This window comes from Capsicum annuum, unplaced genomic scaffold, assembly GCF_002878395.1.
Source record: "Capsicum annuum cultivar UCD-10X-F1 unplaced genomic scaffold, UCD10Xv1.1 ctg3585, whole genome shotgun sequence".
NCBI classification, from domain to species: domain Eukaryota; kingdom Viridiplantae; phylum Streptophyta; class Magnoliopsida; order Solanales; family Solanaceae; genus Capsicum; species Capsicum annuum.
In genome coordinates, this window is record NW_025842793.1 from 344,711 (window position 1) to 362,839 (window position 18,129).

Consider the following 18,129-nt stretch of genomic DNA (forward strand, 5'->3'; position numbering starts at 1 on the left):
TCTATATATATTGTAATGTATATATATTGTAGTATATTTTATAAGTAGTAGTATATATACATTGAATGGTGCGTATATATGATTAATTGACTAATTGTGTATATGTGTATATAGTTTTTAAATTCTAATGTAGTATATATTATATATATAGTGTATATATATTATTTAACGTATTTATAATGTATATAGGTGGGTATATGTAATGTATATTGTAAGAAAGTCTTTTTTTTAAATATTTTTGACCGGGTTTGACTGATTTTTTAACTGGGTTTGACTGGGTTGGGTTAAGTGGGCCGGGTTAGGGTGGATTTTAATTTTTTTACTGTTTGACCCGGCCCATCTAGCGCCAAAACCAACCCTTAACCGGCTCTCAACTCAGTTAAAATAGAAGGGCCGGTTCCGGGTTGGCCCGGCCCGACCCGTTTGACACCCATAACTTTAGTAGTTTGATTAATATGACATTGTTGTATGTTGGATGATGCCGAAACAAGTTACTTTTTAACTGAACATTATATATAACTTCTTCCGTTTCAATTTATGTGATGTAATGTGACTTGACATGAAGTTTAAGAAAGAAAGAAGACTTTTGAAACTTGTGGTCTAAATAAGTCATAGATGTTTGTGTGATTGTAAATTATTTCATTAGGAGTAAAGTGAGAATTTTGAAGAGATAAGCATCCAGTACCCCTCCGAACTATGATCAAAATTGCTACGACACACTCCAACTTCACAAGTGTCTTTTTATCACCCTTTTGTGCTGATGTAACACCTTTATTACATAAAATGAGACCCACATCAAAGGTGCCAGGTTAGCTAAAAAGGTTGACAAAAGATGCCACGTCAACTAAAAAAGTTGACAAAAATATACTAAAATTTAGTTTAGGGGTAATAGGACACCCGTAAAGTTGGAGTGTGTCGTAACAAATTTAGTCAAAGTTCAGGAGGCTACTAGATGCTTTTCTCTATTTTAAAATTAAATTATAACTAAATATAAAAATATGTCATTCTTTTTAAGACTGATTAAAAAGGAAAATGTGTCATATAAATCGACACGGAGAGTATATATTATTATAGTATAAATAAATAAACAATATATGTAATCATGTTGAGGTTGGCAACTCGTTTAGAGAGAAGGGATGAGAAATATTTAAAGGAACTATTACCCCATCCCCCCACCCCCCCAAAAAAAAAAGCAAGGGGTGAGCTAATGTATAATATGTAAATCAGATATAAAGGTAGATGTTATGAAGAGAAACCTAAAGAAATAAAATACACACATCAATGACTTGGCAGTACAACAGATCAAAGTGAGGAAAGAAAACATACAACAAAAGAAAAATAAAAATAAAATAAAAGCTATCTTCACAGCATTAAAAGACTGGCAGTTCGATGCACATAGTATTTCGCGTTCATGCAAATTCCAAAGAAGGGTCACACTCTATCACTTGCTTCCACGTTAGAACCCATAACCAATTGGCCACGCGAAAATAACTTCTTAGTAACACTGCAAAAGTCATTGAATTAATTTCTCCTTAACTATGTTATCAATTTGTTTTGCCATATCCTCGGTCAAAAGATTCTTCCAATCTCCAATCTCCCCTTTACGAAAAAATGCATTGTTATTAATTTTTAACCAAGGTTTTGGGTTAACGAACCCACTCTTATTCACCTCTAAATTGCTCAAATTTCCAAAATCACAACTTGCCACTATTTTTTCAGCCACAAATTGATCCTCTTCCTCTTTAGAAAATGGTGTCCCCATGAACTCTGCCAATTTCTTCACATAACACAATGTATCTCCCTTCAAGTCTTCGTATCGTATAAAGAGAACATCTAATGGCCTATCTTTACTTGCTTTCTTGTACTCAGAAACATGGTCCCAGTAAGGTCCATAAGCCGATTTCCCTTCAATGAACCACTTGAATTCTTGCTCGAGCGTAAGAAGGTTGTTGTCAAGTTCAGGGTTGGTTTGTTGAAGCCTTTGCCTATAATTAACGCCAGGTGTCAAAATTAGCTCATGAAGATCTTGTCAAAATGTACCTTTTCGAAAGATTTTGTTTTTGTTTGGTATGTTATATACAATCATAATCAAGTAAAACATTTATTTTAAAAAAATCAAGAAAAAACAAGTATTAGGTAACAATGGATATCCATACCTATAATGCCATGTTGAAACAAATGTGTCTTTTGGTTCCCTACATAGGTAAATGATTTTGCATTTTGCCTCTAGTATAGATTGTGGCAAGCAAGAGTAAGGAAGATGTGTGCCCAATAATTGGAACTTGGCATCATCAAGAGAAGTAAAATTGATGTCACAATCAACTTCAAAAGTTGGTATGCATTCATGGGGAACTTTTGTGAGTAAAGGGTTTGTGGATTCATCATAATGATGTCTACTCATAATGGAAAAGATCAAAGCTTTAAGCCAAGTGGTGCCTGTTTTCGGAAGACCACAAAGGAATATATTGGATGGTTGAGCCTTGAAGTTTTCTTGCATAGACAAAGTTGATTCCAAAAAAGCTAAAGGGAACCAAAAGCCTTTGTATTGGTAGTGATCAACATAGCTAAATTGTGTGGAGGTTTCTCTTTTTGGGAGGGATGAAAGTATCTCTTTGTATTTCATGTCCATTGACATCTTTTTGTTTTTTGTTTTTGTGGTGAAGGAAGTGAGTAGGAGGACAATTCAAGAAATTTAGAACTTGATAAGAGAACAACTTCAACTTGTGGTGTATATATATATGTGTGCAGAAAGAGAAAGCAGTCAGTTAGGTGCATTAAACGCAGGGGCGGAGCCAACATGTGTAATGGGGTTCACTGAACGTCCTTCGGCAGAAAATTATACTATCTTCGTCCCATTTTTTGTGTCACCATTGAACCGGGCATGAAGTTTAAGAAATAAGTGATGACTTTGTAATGTTTACAAACTTGCCCCTCTTAAAGTTATTTTAATGTTTATTTTTAATTTGTCTTTTCTTAATAAGTGGAATCAACTGGGGATAAAATGGGAATGATGTCATTAAATAGTTACCAAATAAGGAAAGATGACATTCTTTTTGAGATGGACCAAAAAGGAAATGACGACACATAAAATGGGACGGAGGAAGTATTATTTATACATTACTAAAAATTTCTCTCTCTATATATATAATAGATGTCAAACCCCTTTTGATTAGTTTTTCTTCAAATTTTGAACACCCTTCGTGAAAATCCTAGATTCGCTCTAGCACTTGTGCGTAGATCTGGAGAAGGGCCGAACCATAAGGATTTTTTGTACACAGCTTTACCCCATATTTCTGCAAGAGGCTGTTTCCACAACTTGAATCCATGACCTCCAGGCTTGAACCCATAAATTACTTTATTAATTTCTATCAACTTTAGGATTATACTAATTCCCATGGGATTTACATTGTAGTATTATATTGTTTAATTTTAGTAATTATCATGTCGAACATGTCCTCGAATAATTATAATTTTATATAAGGTTTTTAAATGAAAATTTTAGATAAGTTTTAGGGCCTGCATAATGTGTTTGACCTTTGAGAATATCTTTTCTAACTGGCAATGAACTAGAAGTATGCCTCAAGTCGGTTTAGAATAACATTACACTTAAAATAATTAATTACATCTCTAATGATTGAGCATTTTTATCTTGAAATCATGATTGGAATTAGATCACCAACATGCATGATCATATTTTTCACTTAATTTTTTAATTCAAAACTGGTGGGGCTTTTTTCGTGTAATGCTCTTCACGTTGTTTTGGAATTATCAAAATTACATTAAAAATAACTAATCACATGCGTTGGTTTAGACAACAACCTTAAGAGGGCAGAATGTATGCATCTAGATTTTTGGAAAGTGAAGTAACCTGAGACATAGGGAGTGATTGGATGTTATATTCCTAAGTGTCGACTAAGGTGTAATAAGTGTGGTAAAGATTTCATGGTATAATTTAAAGGAGGAGTTGTTGGTTATAGTGTTTTAGAGCTTGTCGTTGTGTTCGTATAGACCATGTACAGGTTCTATGGATGCGTAGGGTGATTAAGAGTTGATGAATCTAGATTGCACCTAGTGACTTTGAAGTTTGACGGGAGAAAGAATCAGACGCGGATCTACCTTGGCAGTAGAGGGTGCACGTGCACCTGCTAGCCTCGAGAAAAATTCTGTATATATAATTTGTATATTTGTATATATATCAGGGTGTTATGTTAAATATATGTTGTGCACACTCCTAAAAACAATTGGCTTGATTGGTAAGATGGTTGAGTATGCTAATTAAAGTCTTTTTTATTGCCTGACTCAGGTTCGAAGCCCAACAACAACATTTTTTTATTGCTCCTTTTTCCAAATGCACTATGTGTTTGTTGTTTTCTCTTTGGAATTTTAAGTGCAAACACACACACACACACATATATATATATCAATTGATTAAAAAAAAATTTCTACTTAGTAATCATTTATTTTACACTTTTTCTTTTTTCTTGTGTGTATTGTGGACATTGTTAATATATTTTTCATTTTATTTCAAAATACAAGCTCCCCCCAACTTCAAAATGTAGATATTCTCCCCATCTTGTACTGTAAATATTTATTTCTTTTATCTTTTAATCATTGAATTTTTTTTATTTAAAAAATTAGTAATTTAAAGTTTGAGATAGGCTTAAACCAAACGTTTTTCGTACAACCATCTAGCAAACAAATCTCTTGAATTTCATATTTTTTTCAAAATTTTATTATTATTATTTAAAATATAAAAGTGCATTGAATTCAAGTACGATGGATAACAGACTTTTTTCATATTAAATCTAATTAATGATATTCAATAATATTAAAAGTTTGCTTATAAAATACTGTAATTAATAAGTTTACAAAGAACTGCATGTCGAACTTTGACATTATTAATTATTATGTTAAATATAAAGGTGCACCCGTCAAGTTCAAATCCTGGGTTTGCCTCTGGAAAGAACCCTTTGGTATTTATAGAGTTATGAAGTTAGTTAAGACAAATAATTGAGCGAGTAGTAGTGTGAGGAAAGGAACTTATGCTTATAGACTATAAGGTTAAGATCGATTATTTATCATGAGAATGTACAGGACGAATGTTTCTTGATTCTCATCTGGTAGTTGTAAGTAAGCAAAGTATGTGAGAGCTTGTGCAACCATTTAAGTTGAGTGTTAGATTCTAAGTTTGGATTGTGACTGATCATCGAGGTAGAAATAATATTTGTTTGGGGGCAGTAATGAAGACTTTATGGAAGTACATCTAGTTGACCTGATGTGGCGTGTGAAAGAGCTTAAGTTGATGATTTATAAGAAGTGAGAGTGTATAAGCCTAATTTAGATGTGGACTAGAATTGTAGTAGCAAATTATGGCTAAGTGAGTGGATAAAGAGGAGTCTTAGCTTTATAAAGAAAGAGGGGTGCTTAAGTTTGTAAGTGTTATGTGTGCCTAATTAGTACCCTTGAGTTGCTAAGTGTGGAGGATGCTAAGGCTAATGTGTGTTAGAAAGAGTTCTTAAGAGTTATAGTAAGAAGGGATTGCAGATTGTAGGGTTTGAAATCGAGAGGGCGTCATGTGAAAGCTTAAAGTTTGCAAATCATGAGACGATAAATCAGACAACAAAGAAAAATATAATACTAAGAAAATATTATTGATATGGGTGTTCAAACGACCTACATATTAAAAACTAATATTTGAAAAAGCATAAACCTATGGGAGAAATCTCCCCCTAAACTAGACTATTTAAACGACAACATTATGGATCGTATTGTGTTATGGTATGAGAAGGGGGGTCTTCTATTTATAGATGTCTAAAACTTTTCCTTCAAGAAAGAGGTTTGCCAAATATGAAAAAGTTTTATATTTTATTTTAAGGAAAAATAAAAGTAATTATGGTACTACTTTTATTTTCCTTAAATAGAAAATTAAAATTCAATTTTGGTAAGAAAATCAAAGCAAAAACCCTAACAAGATGAGTGGGGTTGAGACTCTTAGAATAAGATTTAATCTGTCATATGGATGGCTAGAGTATTGGGAGTATGCTTTTGGTAAGACAGTAAGTGTCATGACCAGAGCCGGGGCCCTAGCCGTAATGGCATCCCGAACCATGAAGGCTCGGGCGCTCTTCTAAATCTGGTAATCATGCACAATATTCATATAGTATAAGAAAATTTGCAGAAAATAATATATGACGGAACCATGGTCAGTCTCATAAACTTGAACAACTTAAAAGGAAAATTCTGAATATTCTAAACATGTGACAACCGTCTGCGAAATCTCTAACATTACACTAACCATCATATGTCTGAGATAAATCTGGGACAAGACCCCAGTAGACCATAAAAATAAAGAAACAATGATATCTCAAAATTAGGCCTTCCGAAAAAGAGAGGGCTCACCAACTGCAACTTCTGACACACACGGATCTACTGCTGAATGGAACCGAGGAACTATGCCTCGGATCTTGGAATATAGGGGGTCAATACAGATGTAATGGTACGCAGAGCAATCCAAAATAATGTACTTTTATATATAACATAGGTGAGAGCATTTTATAAAAATGTTATGCAAGAAATAATTTGAAACACATGGGTGTAACACCCTGCATTTCGGACTAGAACAAAAATCGTTGTTTCTATGCGTAGATGATTCAAAAGCCATAAATCCTATCCAAATTTGGCATGTTAATTAATTATGTAGTGTGGGAACCTATTTGGGCATGAATGGAGATCATAGAGGTCCCCAAACTCAAGGATAAGTTGAAAGCTTTCCTATTATTCGAGTTTGAGTGAGCGTCGAAACTTGGATCAACTTCAATCGACCATAACTCTTTTTATATAATGAATTAGAGGTCCTACTATAAATCAAATAAAAGATCTTTGGATTAGCTTTCCAACGATACCAATTTCGCTAAAATCCGATACTCGAGCGAAAAGTTATGACCATTTTTGTGACTGAGACAGTAGCATCGCGCGATTAGCATGCGACGCACGCACCCAATTTTCAGGAGCTGTTTTTGAGTTTTTAAGGGCAAAAGTGGTATTTTCCACCCCCTATTCAGCTATAACACGGGATTAAATCCTCCAAACACCAAAATAACATTATTTTCTCTCAAAATCACCAAGAACACTCCTTAGGGTTTCAACCCAAAGATCAATATATCTCAAGATTTAACCGTGCGTTTTTCTTAATTCTTCAAGATTCGGAATCCCATTACGAGGGCTACAAGAAGAACCCATCAATCGTACTTATAGCATCCCAAAAGCTAGAATTCATTCAAAAGCTTCTAATTTAAGGTACGTGGGGTTTTCCTAAAAATCTCATGGGCATTGAAATCATGATTTTAAGAAAAGGGTTTCGGATTTATGAATATATTCATATTTTAGAAACATTGATAATATTGTTTTGGTCTTTAGGCCTTTCCCAAATTGATTTGAAATTATATATATATGTAAGCATGTGTTTTAAGGTTGATGATTGAATTGAGAGCATGACTCATGAAAAATCCCTCTTTTGTTATGATTTTCCTTTACTTATGATATGCTAGGAGTTATTTTAATTGCATCTTGAAAAGCATGATATGAAATATCGTGAGTAATATTATATTTGAATTATGATTTTGATTTCAAAAGAGAGGGTTGTTTATGTTGATGAATGTGGAACATAATGCTAAAAAGAAAAGAGTTGCATGATTTGTTAAAGATTACATGACCACCACATTGTTATTGAAAGAATGATAATCCTTGCATAGTTTTGACTTATGCTTTCGAAACATGAAATCTCTTACACTATTTGCATGTTTGGGTGGTCTGAATTGAGTTTTTGATGAAAGAATCATGCATGTTTGAAATCGAATTTTCAGATTTTGAAACTAGAATGATGCATGTTTTAGAACAGACTAAAATTGGTCATAAAGAGAACTTAGGTGGTTCTCCGAAGAAGGCACGAGTTCAGACAACTCATTGCCCAAAACCGTGATTTGTCGATCCTGGTATATTAGTATACGTTGGCCTAGTACCCTGTGGCGTATCAGACTCAGACACTCCAACCCTTACGGCACACTTAGGTTAGGGGCTTCTCCGCCGAGTCAATAACGAATTCCATATAGCTCGTGGAATATCAGATTTGTAGGGGAGTGCCACCTAACTCAGAAGTATTACAAAGATTAGAAACTGCAATGACAGAAAGGTTTTATGTTTTCAAAAATGCCCATGTATTTAGAAATTATATCTTTCATGATGTTTATGACTAGCTCTCAACTATTTTATTTATATAAAAACTTTATTTTGGATTACTCTGCGTACCAGTATATTTGTATTGACCCCCCCTCCCTTCAGGTTCTGAGGCACAGTCTAGGGGTCCTGATAAGCGGTAGATTTCATCAGACTGGTGTGAAGAGTACCAGTTGGTGAGCCTTCTATATTTCAGAAGGCCTAGTTTCTTTTAGACAGTTATTATTTATTATAGTTTTGGTCTACTGGGGCCTTGTCCCTATTTTCAGACAGTTGTTATTTGATCATGTAGTAGAGATTTCGCAGACAATTTTTAGATGGTGTTTAGTTGATATTGGATTTTATTCCTCATTGTTAAACTAAATTTAGATTATGACCATGTTTTCGTAGCAGATTTTATTTTTGCATTTTCTATTTATATATGAATGGTGTATATAATTATAAGTTAGAAGGGCTCTCGAGCCTTCATGGTTCGGGATGTCCGTCACTGCCAGGGCCCTGGTTTGGGTCGTGACAAACTTGGTATTAGAGCACGGTTCATGGTCCTAGGGTGTCTGCGAAATCGCGTCGGGTAGAGTCTTATTTATGGGTGTGAAGCATGCCACACTTATAGGCAGGAGGCTACTTGGCGTTTAGGAATGTCTCTCTTTCTTCATGTTTTAGTTCATGCTATGGAGTCAGAATGTTCCTTTTACATACTCTAATTTATGCTATGGTGTCGCCCAGATGGGAGTAAAGTCATCCCAATTCTTTCCTTACTTTGATGTGCTCAAATATGTCTGATTATTGGGGTGATTCAAGTGCAGAAATTTAGAGTCTAAATGGTATGGTCCTTTCTGATTAAGCTATATAAGAGTTTAAAATTTGTGGAAGGACTCGAGAAGAGTCCGTTAGTACTCCAAGGTGTATTGATTCTAGTGTGAACTTTGATTCTGATGAAATCGTGCTTTTCAGCTGTAGTATTAAGTATATTCAGTCCTTTTCAAAATTTATGTTGCAGATGTCATGCTTCAGGGGGAATAATGTGTAGCAGAATATTGGAATTGTATTTCCACCCGAGTAGTAGTATAATTTAAAGTGACGGTGTCATGACCTATTGGTAGTGATATTAGGCCAAGAGGTTGGTGATATGAAGTCACAAAGTTAGAAGTCAGAGTGAGGGTGACTTTTGTGTAAATTAATATTTTAGTTGAATAACCGATGTTTGAGGATGATTTACCACTTTATAGTGATAGGCTTATGTGGTAGCTAGTAGCATGTATGGATTGTATGGTAGTCTGTGGGGGAAGTGTTTGACTCAAATTTTTATTTATACATAGTAAGATGTGTATCCTTAGATCATTGAATATTGTGTGTCAATTTTCTATCTCTTGTAATATGTAATCTTGTTATCATAGTGTTTTTGCAAAAAAAAAAAATCAAAGTCTAGTGAAGCCGAGTGGGGATCTTTCGATTCACTATCATAGTTGCTTTGTTATTCATTTCATTTTCTTATTCAAAACACAAAATCAAAGTCTAGTGGAGCCGTGTGGGGCCTATTTTGATTCACTAGCAACTTGTTGTTCATCTTGTTGTTCTTGTGTTGGTTGGAACTAGGGTTTAGTGGCATAATAGCAAGAAAAGTGGTAAGGGCGATTTATTGAATATATGTATGGCCGAATCTTTTTACATGAGATTGAGTTGGTAATAAAGTGATACGTCCCTTTGTGATGGTTTAGTAGAAGGTAAGGTAGAGAAGGAGTTATTAGTTAAGGTGAATTATTATTTACTTGAAGTATGAAAAGAGTTGTTGACGGTGTTTGTCGTGCAAGAAAATTATAGGTTATTGATGAAGGTACTTGGTAGATGATTGATGATAGACTATAGACTTGACTTCAAATGTAGAATGTGGTTGTAAGAATAGTGTCTTAAGATTAATGATGAATGTTTTGTGAGAATTATGTGTCAGGTTGGGTTGTAAATCATGCGTAGCACTAGACATTAAGTTTAATAGTTGATGTCCATCAAGGTGGATGTGATGATTTCTTGGTTAATGATACTAGTTATATGGAAGCGATCTAATAGGCTTGAATGGTGTATGCAATAGATTAAGTTTATTTGATTAGTAACAAAGTATGATGTTATATATATGAGGTAGAAGTATACCCAAGGTGATATGGTGTTGTGGCATTTTCTAAGACTATTGCATATTGCATGTGGCTAGTGGACATAGTAGTACCATTGAGTTGCTAGGTGGAGAAAGACTAGTAGTATGATTCATCGAAGGCTTGGTGATATCCATGATTAAGTATTATAATCTAAGTTTAAATTTTTGAAGGTTGAACCGACAGAAATAAGAGTTGAAGCACTATTAGGGTGTGTACTCCGACTATAGAAATACTTACGAGAATTCGAAGTTAGTAAGTGTTCAAATATTATGTGATTGACTATTGGAGCTATAGAAAGATAGAGTGTGTCTCAGAAGGTAGGATTAGCAGCGGGGTTTCCCCTTCCAGGTGTAGCCATTCGGGTTAAGTTCTATTAATTACGTGTGTTGTCATATTCCAGACCCTAGAGTGTAGTGAGTGTAGTTCAGTTTAGAGTCTATTAAGGTATCTCTCGAACTTAAGATGATGACTTAAAGCTAAGGGGGAGATGATAAAAGAAGTAACCAAGTCAGACTCTCAGATTCTAGTAATAATGTCAGTATGATATAGAACATCAGAAAGTGAGGGTGAGACTCAACCCATTCTTATCTCAGTATTTTTTAGTGATCCCAATACCTACTCGTGCCTTACATTTCAGTTCCCTGATCATAGTTCATGTTCATGTATATGATAGAGAATCACGTGCTTTTCCAGTTCTAAAATGAGGAGTTCTAGTTCATTCAGTAATCGAAATCACATTCCATATGTTATGAACTTCAAATTGAGGTCATACAGCTCATGACTCCTGTACTCACGCTTTACAATGTGCTCAGTTCCCATAATTTATGCTATACTCTTTATGATTGGCGAGATTCAACTTATAGTCATGTATGTCCCAATTCAGATCACTTTGATGAATCCCTGATATTGATTTCCTATTCCTTTGGCCTCAGTTAAGTGTCAAGTCTCGTATAATATCCTCCCATGCTTCAAGGTCTTATGTTCTAACCTTTTAGTGACTCCTCCTTATGTGATGATAGAGGTGATGAGTAAATATTTCTTGTTAATGGAAGATCATAGTATGCTTGTTTTAGATAAGGCCATAAGTGTGAAGTAAGATCGGGGGCCAAGTCTTTGATATATGTGATGGTTAGTGGAAATTTGTGTGTGTATGTTCTTGGGGTAGCGCATGGGAGTTATATTGATAGTGGATTAGAGAATATGTGAAGTATGTCCTTATGGGTGTTTGCCTTGGAGTTCATATGTGGTTATAAGGATAGGCTTGAATGACATGTTGAGATTTAAGTGGAGGAACTCAATATGCGCTAGTGAATCCATAGTAAGAGGTTAGAGTTAGTCATTGAAGTGGTAAGGCACGATATGCTTAGGGTGTGATCTCAATATAAATATATATATATAAGCTTGAATCATATGGTTTAGACTAGTATTGTGGTGTGGCATGTTGTATTTTGTGATTGGAAGTTAGGCTTGATCATGGTGAAAGGACTTATGTTACTTTAGGCATTAGTAGAAAGATTTAACAATGCCCATATAAGAATTCTAAGTTGAATCAAATGAGTATGGTATTTAAAGGGAATAATATAGTTAAGGGAGTATTCGAGAAGTGCGCTAAGCTTGAAAGTAAGAAGTTGCTTTGCCTAAGGCTTGGTAATTCTATCCTAGTTTATGAGTTATCTGTCTATATTCCATGCTATATAGTAGTGTCACTATTGTGATTCCTTAGTTGGGTGTCTTGTGTAACTCATGCCCAAGATTTTTTGCTCCCGAATGCTACTAGAACTTCTTTAGAAAGAGTGTTGAAGAGATACTCCAGTTAAGTATAAGTTTCCAGTATAATTCAACCAGTATAACCAGCAGTTCAGTTTAACAGTCAGGCAGACAAGTTACTGTGGTTTTCCACCTTTACACCCAGTCCTACTATCCGAAGTCCTATGTGTATGACCATCCCAAGAGATAATTTATTCCATCCATGTAAATTGGGAATTCAGTTCAGTCCGAACATCATGTTTCAGATTCAGCTATTTAGTTATGACTCAGTTCATAAGAGTTCAGCGCATAGTCTCAAATCTCTCTAGGCATTTTAGCTCAGACAGTGTAATACCTTTGTACGATCTAAATCTTATTGTCTCAAGATTTGTACTTACATAAGTTATCACTTCTCAATTCGATACATATGATTGGATCATGAACACCTCAAGGGAATCCTAAATTCTCAGCATGAATCAGCTCCTTAAAGCAAGTAAGGGCAAGTCAGCTCAGAATTTAGTTTCATGATGGAAATTTAAATGTTTTAGATCATTATATTCATTCTTAGAAGACATATCAAGTCCATGTTATTCCATACCTTTAAGACTTCAACATTCCTACCCATCATTCGGGGACGAATGATCCTAAGGGGGAGATAATGTAACACCCCGTATTTCGAGCTAGAACAAAAACCATCGTTTCTATGCATAGATGACCCAAAAGCCATAAATCCTATGCAAATTTGGCATGTTAATAAATTATGTAGTGTGGGAACCTATTTGGGCATGAATGGAGATCATAGAGGTCCCCAAACTCAAGGACGAGTTGAAAGCTTTCCTATCATTCGAGTTTGAGTGAGCGTCGAAACTTGGGTCAACTTCAATCGACCATAACTCTTTGTATATAATGAATTAGAGGGCCTAATATATATCAAATGAAATCTCTTCGAATTATATTTTTAACGATATTAATTTCTCCAAAATTCGATACCCGAGCAAAAAGTTATGGCCATTTTTGCGACTGAGACAGTAGCATTGCGCGATTAGCGTGCGACACACACACCCAATTTCCAGGTGTTGTTTCACGTTTTTAAGGGTAAAAGTGATATTTTTCACCCCCAATTCAGCCATAGCACGGGATTAAATCCTCCAAACACCAAAATAACATTGTTTTCTCTCAAAATCACCAAGAACACTCCTTAGGGTTTCAACCCAAAGATCAATATATCTCAAGATTAACCCTGGATTTTCTTAATTCTTCAAGATTCGGAATCTCCATTACAAGGGATACAATAAGCACCCATCAATCGTACATATAACATCCCAAAAGCTAGAGTTCATTCAAAATCTTTTAATTTAAGGTACGTGGGGTTTTCCTAAAAATCTCATGGGCATTGAAATCATGATTTTAAGAAAAGAGTTTTGGATTTATGAATATATTCATGTTTTAGAAACATTGATGATATTGTTGTGGTCTTTAGGCCTTCCCCAAATTGATTTAAAATTATATATATATATGTAAGCATGTATTTTAAGGTTGATGATTGAATTGAGAGCATGACTCATGAAAAATCCCTCTCTTGTTATGATTTTCCTTTACTTATGATATGCTAGGAATTATTTTGATTGCATCTTGAAAAGCATGATATGAAATATCGTGAGTAATGTTATATTTGGATTATGATTTTGATTTCAAAAGAGAGGGTTGTTTATATTGATGAATGTTGAAAAATCATAAAAAGAAAAGAGTTGCATGATTTGTTAAAGATTACATGACCACCACATTGTTATTGAATAGTCCTAGTATAGTTTTGACTTATGCTTTCGAAACATGAAATCTCTTACACTATTTGCATATTTGGGTGGTTTGAATTGAGTTTTTGATGAAAGAATCATGTATGATGCATTATGGCTCAGAAATAGAACTTGCAAGTCTTGGTATGATGACACCAACTCAGATAATGCCATGGTAATTCAGAACAGAATAGAATACATGTTTGAAATCAGATTTTCAGATTTTAAAACTAGAATGATACATGCTTCAGAACAGACTAAAATTGGGCATAAAGAGAGCTTAGGTGGTTCTACAAAGAAGGCATGAGTTCAGACAACTCATTGTCAAAAATCGTTATTTGCCGATTCGAGTATATTATTATACGTTGGCCTAGTGCCCTGTGGCGTATCAGACTCAGACATTCCAACCCTTGTGGCACACTTAGGTTGGGGGCTTCCCCACTGAGTCAATGGTGGATTCCATACAGCCCGTGGAATATCAGACTTGTAAGGGAGTGCCACCTAACTCAGAAGTAATATAAAGATCAGAAATTGCAATGACAGAAAGGTTTTATGTTTTTAAAAATGCCCATGTGTTTAGAAATTATATCTTTCATCATGTTTACGACTAACTCTCAACTATTTTATTTATATAAAAGCTTTATTTTGGATTTCTCTATGTAGCAGTACATCTGTACTGACCCTCCCTCCCTTTCAGGTTCTGAGGCACAGTCTAGGGGTCTTGATAAGTGGTAGATTTCATCAGACAGGAGTGAAGAGTACTAGTTGGTGAGCCTTCTATATTTTAGAAGGCCTAGTTTCTTTCAGACAGTTATTATTTATTATAGTTTTGGTCTACTGGGCTCCTTGTCCCAGTTTTCAGACAGTTGTTATTTGATCATGTAGTAGAGATTTCGCAGACGGTTTTCAGACGGTGTTTAGTTGATATTGGATTTTATTCCTCATTGTTAAACTAAATTTAGATTATGACCATGTTTCTGTAGCAGATTTTATTTCCGCATTTCTTATTTATATATGAATGGTGTATATGATTACAAGTTAGAAGGGCTCTCGGGTCTTCATGGTTCGGGATGTCCGTCACGGCTAGGGCCCTGGTTCGGGTCGTGAAAATGGGCAACTTAAATGATCATTCAAGCAAATCTGTAGATGTAAAACCATTCTTTTTTTTACTTCTGAGCTAGGTGGTCCATCCTACAAGTCTAACAGTCCATGGGCTATATGGAATCTGCCCTTAACTCGGCAGCCAAGCTCCCAACCCAAGTTTGCCGAAAGGGTTGGAGTTTCTGTTATAATATGCCACAGGGCACTAGGCCAGTGTATAATTCCTCTTTGGGAACATAATAATACGTATCGACAAAACACGATTTCGGACAATGAGTTTTCTGAAATCATGCCTTCTTCAGGTAACCATCTAACTCTCTTTAGGCTCAATTTTAACCTTTTATAAACATGCACAGTTCTAAGTTCAAAATTTAAAAATCTAAATGAAAATCTGCATTCTGTTCTGTTCTGAATTACCATGGCGCTATCTGTATTGTTATCGTCATACCAAGACTTTCAAGTCATGTTTCTGAGCCATAAAATATCATATCATAGTCTCTTCTTTCAAAATATAAAGTTTGGACCGCCATACCTCAAACAATTCAAGAAGATTCATACTTCAAAACATTTGTCAAATTATGGAAAGAATCTCTCTTTTCAACATTCCAATAAATATGTGGTGGTCATGTATTTTTGTCAAACCATGCAATTCTTTCATTATATATTTTCAACATTTATCAACATGTGAAACTCCCTATCTTCAATTCAAAATCATATCAAGTCATAAACAATAATTAAGACATTTGTATCATGCTTCTCAAAATGCATTCAAAATAATCCATATCATATGAAAAGAATGGGAAATCATAGCAAGAGAGGGATTCTATATGTTCATGCTCTCAATTAAGTATTCAAACCCAATTTCATACATATATATTTATACGAGTACAAATAAATTTGGGGGAAAGGCCTCAAGACTAAAACAATAATATCATTAAAGAATTCATAATGCAAGATTGTAACCATAATTTCAAAACCCCTTTAAAATTTCATGATTTCTATAACTTTAAATCTTATTCAAAGTGGTTTCAACAAGCCCATATAGTTTAGGAAAACCCCACGTACCTTAGATTTCATAGTTAGAAGAATGAAATCCGAATCTTAATCAGTTTTCTTGGAATTCTTGATCCTAGAGATGAGTTCTTGATCTTTGGGGAAGGAGTTAGGTTTTGATTTTGAGAGGAAGAGTGAATAATAGGCAAATTTTGGCTTTTGGGGGCTGAAATTCTATGTTATAGATAAATTTTGGGTGAGGGGAAGTAACCATAATGCCCCTAGACCCATCAGGAACTGAAATAATGCATAAAATAACTTTAATTTAGCGTCAGGTTTCGTGTCGGGGCACAGTCGACGCGACGCATCAAGATCGCATCGGCTTACTGCTTCACACGAAAAATACCATAACTTTTTGCTAGGTTATCGATTTTAGGCGAAATTGGTATCGTTGGAAAGATAATTCATTTATCTAAAATTTTGTGGGTATTGATCTGAAAAATTATATGTGTATTAAAATTTATCACATTTAAAGTAGACCCTTGTAGAGTCGAATATCAAACTTTGGATGAATGAATGACTCTTAGCTCAACTTTGATCCAAGTGTTTTTTATGAATGTTTTTCACCTCATAATCACTTCATACACTAGGATAAGGATCATGACAAATGAATTTAAATATAAACCATGGAATTAGAGCTCACGCACATAGGAATGATGGTTCGCTTTCTAGCTCAAAAAATGCGAGGTGTTACAGTAAGAGTGTGAATCCCTTTGTGGGAATCTTAGATATAAGATGGACGTTAAGAAAGATATCAACAAAGAGTCCTAGAAAGAACTGTATTATCTTCAGTTGTAATTTTCAGAGAGAGTTTATGCATTCTTGTAAAAAATGATACATAACGATGCAGGATATTGTGCTTATAGATTAGATTTGAGAATAGGAGCCCAGCTCGGACTTAGTAGATTTTGAGCTAAGGAAAAAATAATAGTGAAACAATTTTTCTGTCTAACGATATAAGTAAAAAGAAAGAGTGATATGAGGTTATTGTTATGTGTAATAGTTAGAAGGAGTTTTATAGTTTGACTCTATGTTGATGTCCACGAAAAGATTTTAGTAATAGGACTGAATATCAGGTGAGGTGCATGTGGACAATGAGAGTAGAAGATTCTTGATGGGAGATCATGGGATACTAATTTGCAGTAGTAAGAAGGAATAGAGAACCTAGAGGTAGAAGTTTTGAGGTAGGCCTGAACATGGAGGAGCATGTAGCTAAACTTAGACTTTTGTAGTTTTGTGTATATTAATGAGAGATAATTTGTAAGTGATGAAGTATAGTGTCTGGAGGGAGGAGCATAGTGGAGAAATGTTTATAAGCTTAAAGGTTGACGGATGTGTCAGGCTTAGGATAAGAGCAGTCCATTCTTATTCCATGGCCTCATGTTTCATCCCATGTTTACTCAAGTCCCATATCTTATAGTGCATGCATACAGGCCTTATTTGGATTCCGTACATGAGGTTTCTCATGATATCTTTGTATGTATGAGTCATAAGAGAGTTCCAAAGTGAAGTTGCACCATCTACTCCTTTCTTGTAGAGCTTTAAAACGGTTCATAGCCATCATTCGAGGATAAATGATTTCAAGGGAGAGATATTGTAACATCCTGAGAAAACTTTTCAGCTTTTAATTAATATTAGGGGCATTATGATTTTTATACCCCAAGTAACCTCTTAGTCTGATTATTTTAACCCTATTTAGCCCCAAAATAGTAAAAATTCCTTGAGTTATTTCCTTTTCTTCTCTCCCAAATTGAAAGGCTAAATTTTCAAGAAAAATCAAAGCTTAGGATCTCCAAGCAAGATTATGTCAAAGCTTCTTCAAGTTTCTCGATTCCTCATGTATGTAAAATTATTCTTTCGTGTGGGAACCTGTTCTCCCCACAACTCAAGTTATATTTTTCATTTAAGCCATGAATCATGTTAGGATTTTTAGGAGTTGAAATTCTTAATTTAAATTCTTGATTTCTTTATGATATTCTTTGAACGTCCTATGATTTTTAGTAAGTACTCTATGAATTTGGAGTCTTTCCTTTGATTCGATTTCCATTACATGTCCA

At 34.7% G+C, this 18,129-nt stretch overlaps 1 protein-coding gene across 1 annotated transcript; it reads right to left on the minus strand.

The window, feature by feature from the left end:
* Positions 1-1,187: 1,187 nt before the first annotated feature.
* Positions 1,188-2,836, minus strand: LOC107847152 (flavonol sulfotransferase-like). The gene is made up of 2 exons (XM_016691384.2): positions 2,157-2,836; positions 1,188-1,985 (listed from the first exon to the last, which is right to left on the minus strand). The coding sequence occupies exons 1-2, from the start codon at positions 2,633-2,635 to the stop codon at positions 1,514-1,516; spliced, it is 951 nt and encodes a 316-aa protein (XP_016546870.1). The 5' UTR covers positions 2,636-2,836; the 3' UTR covers positions 1,188-1,513.
* Positions 2,837-18,129: the final 15,293 nt, after the last annotated feature.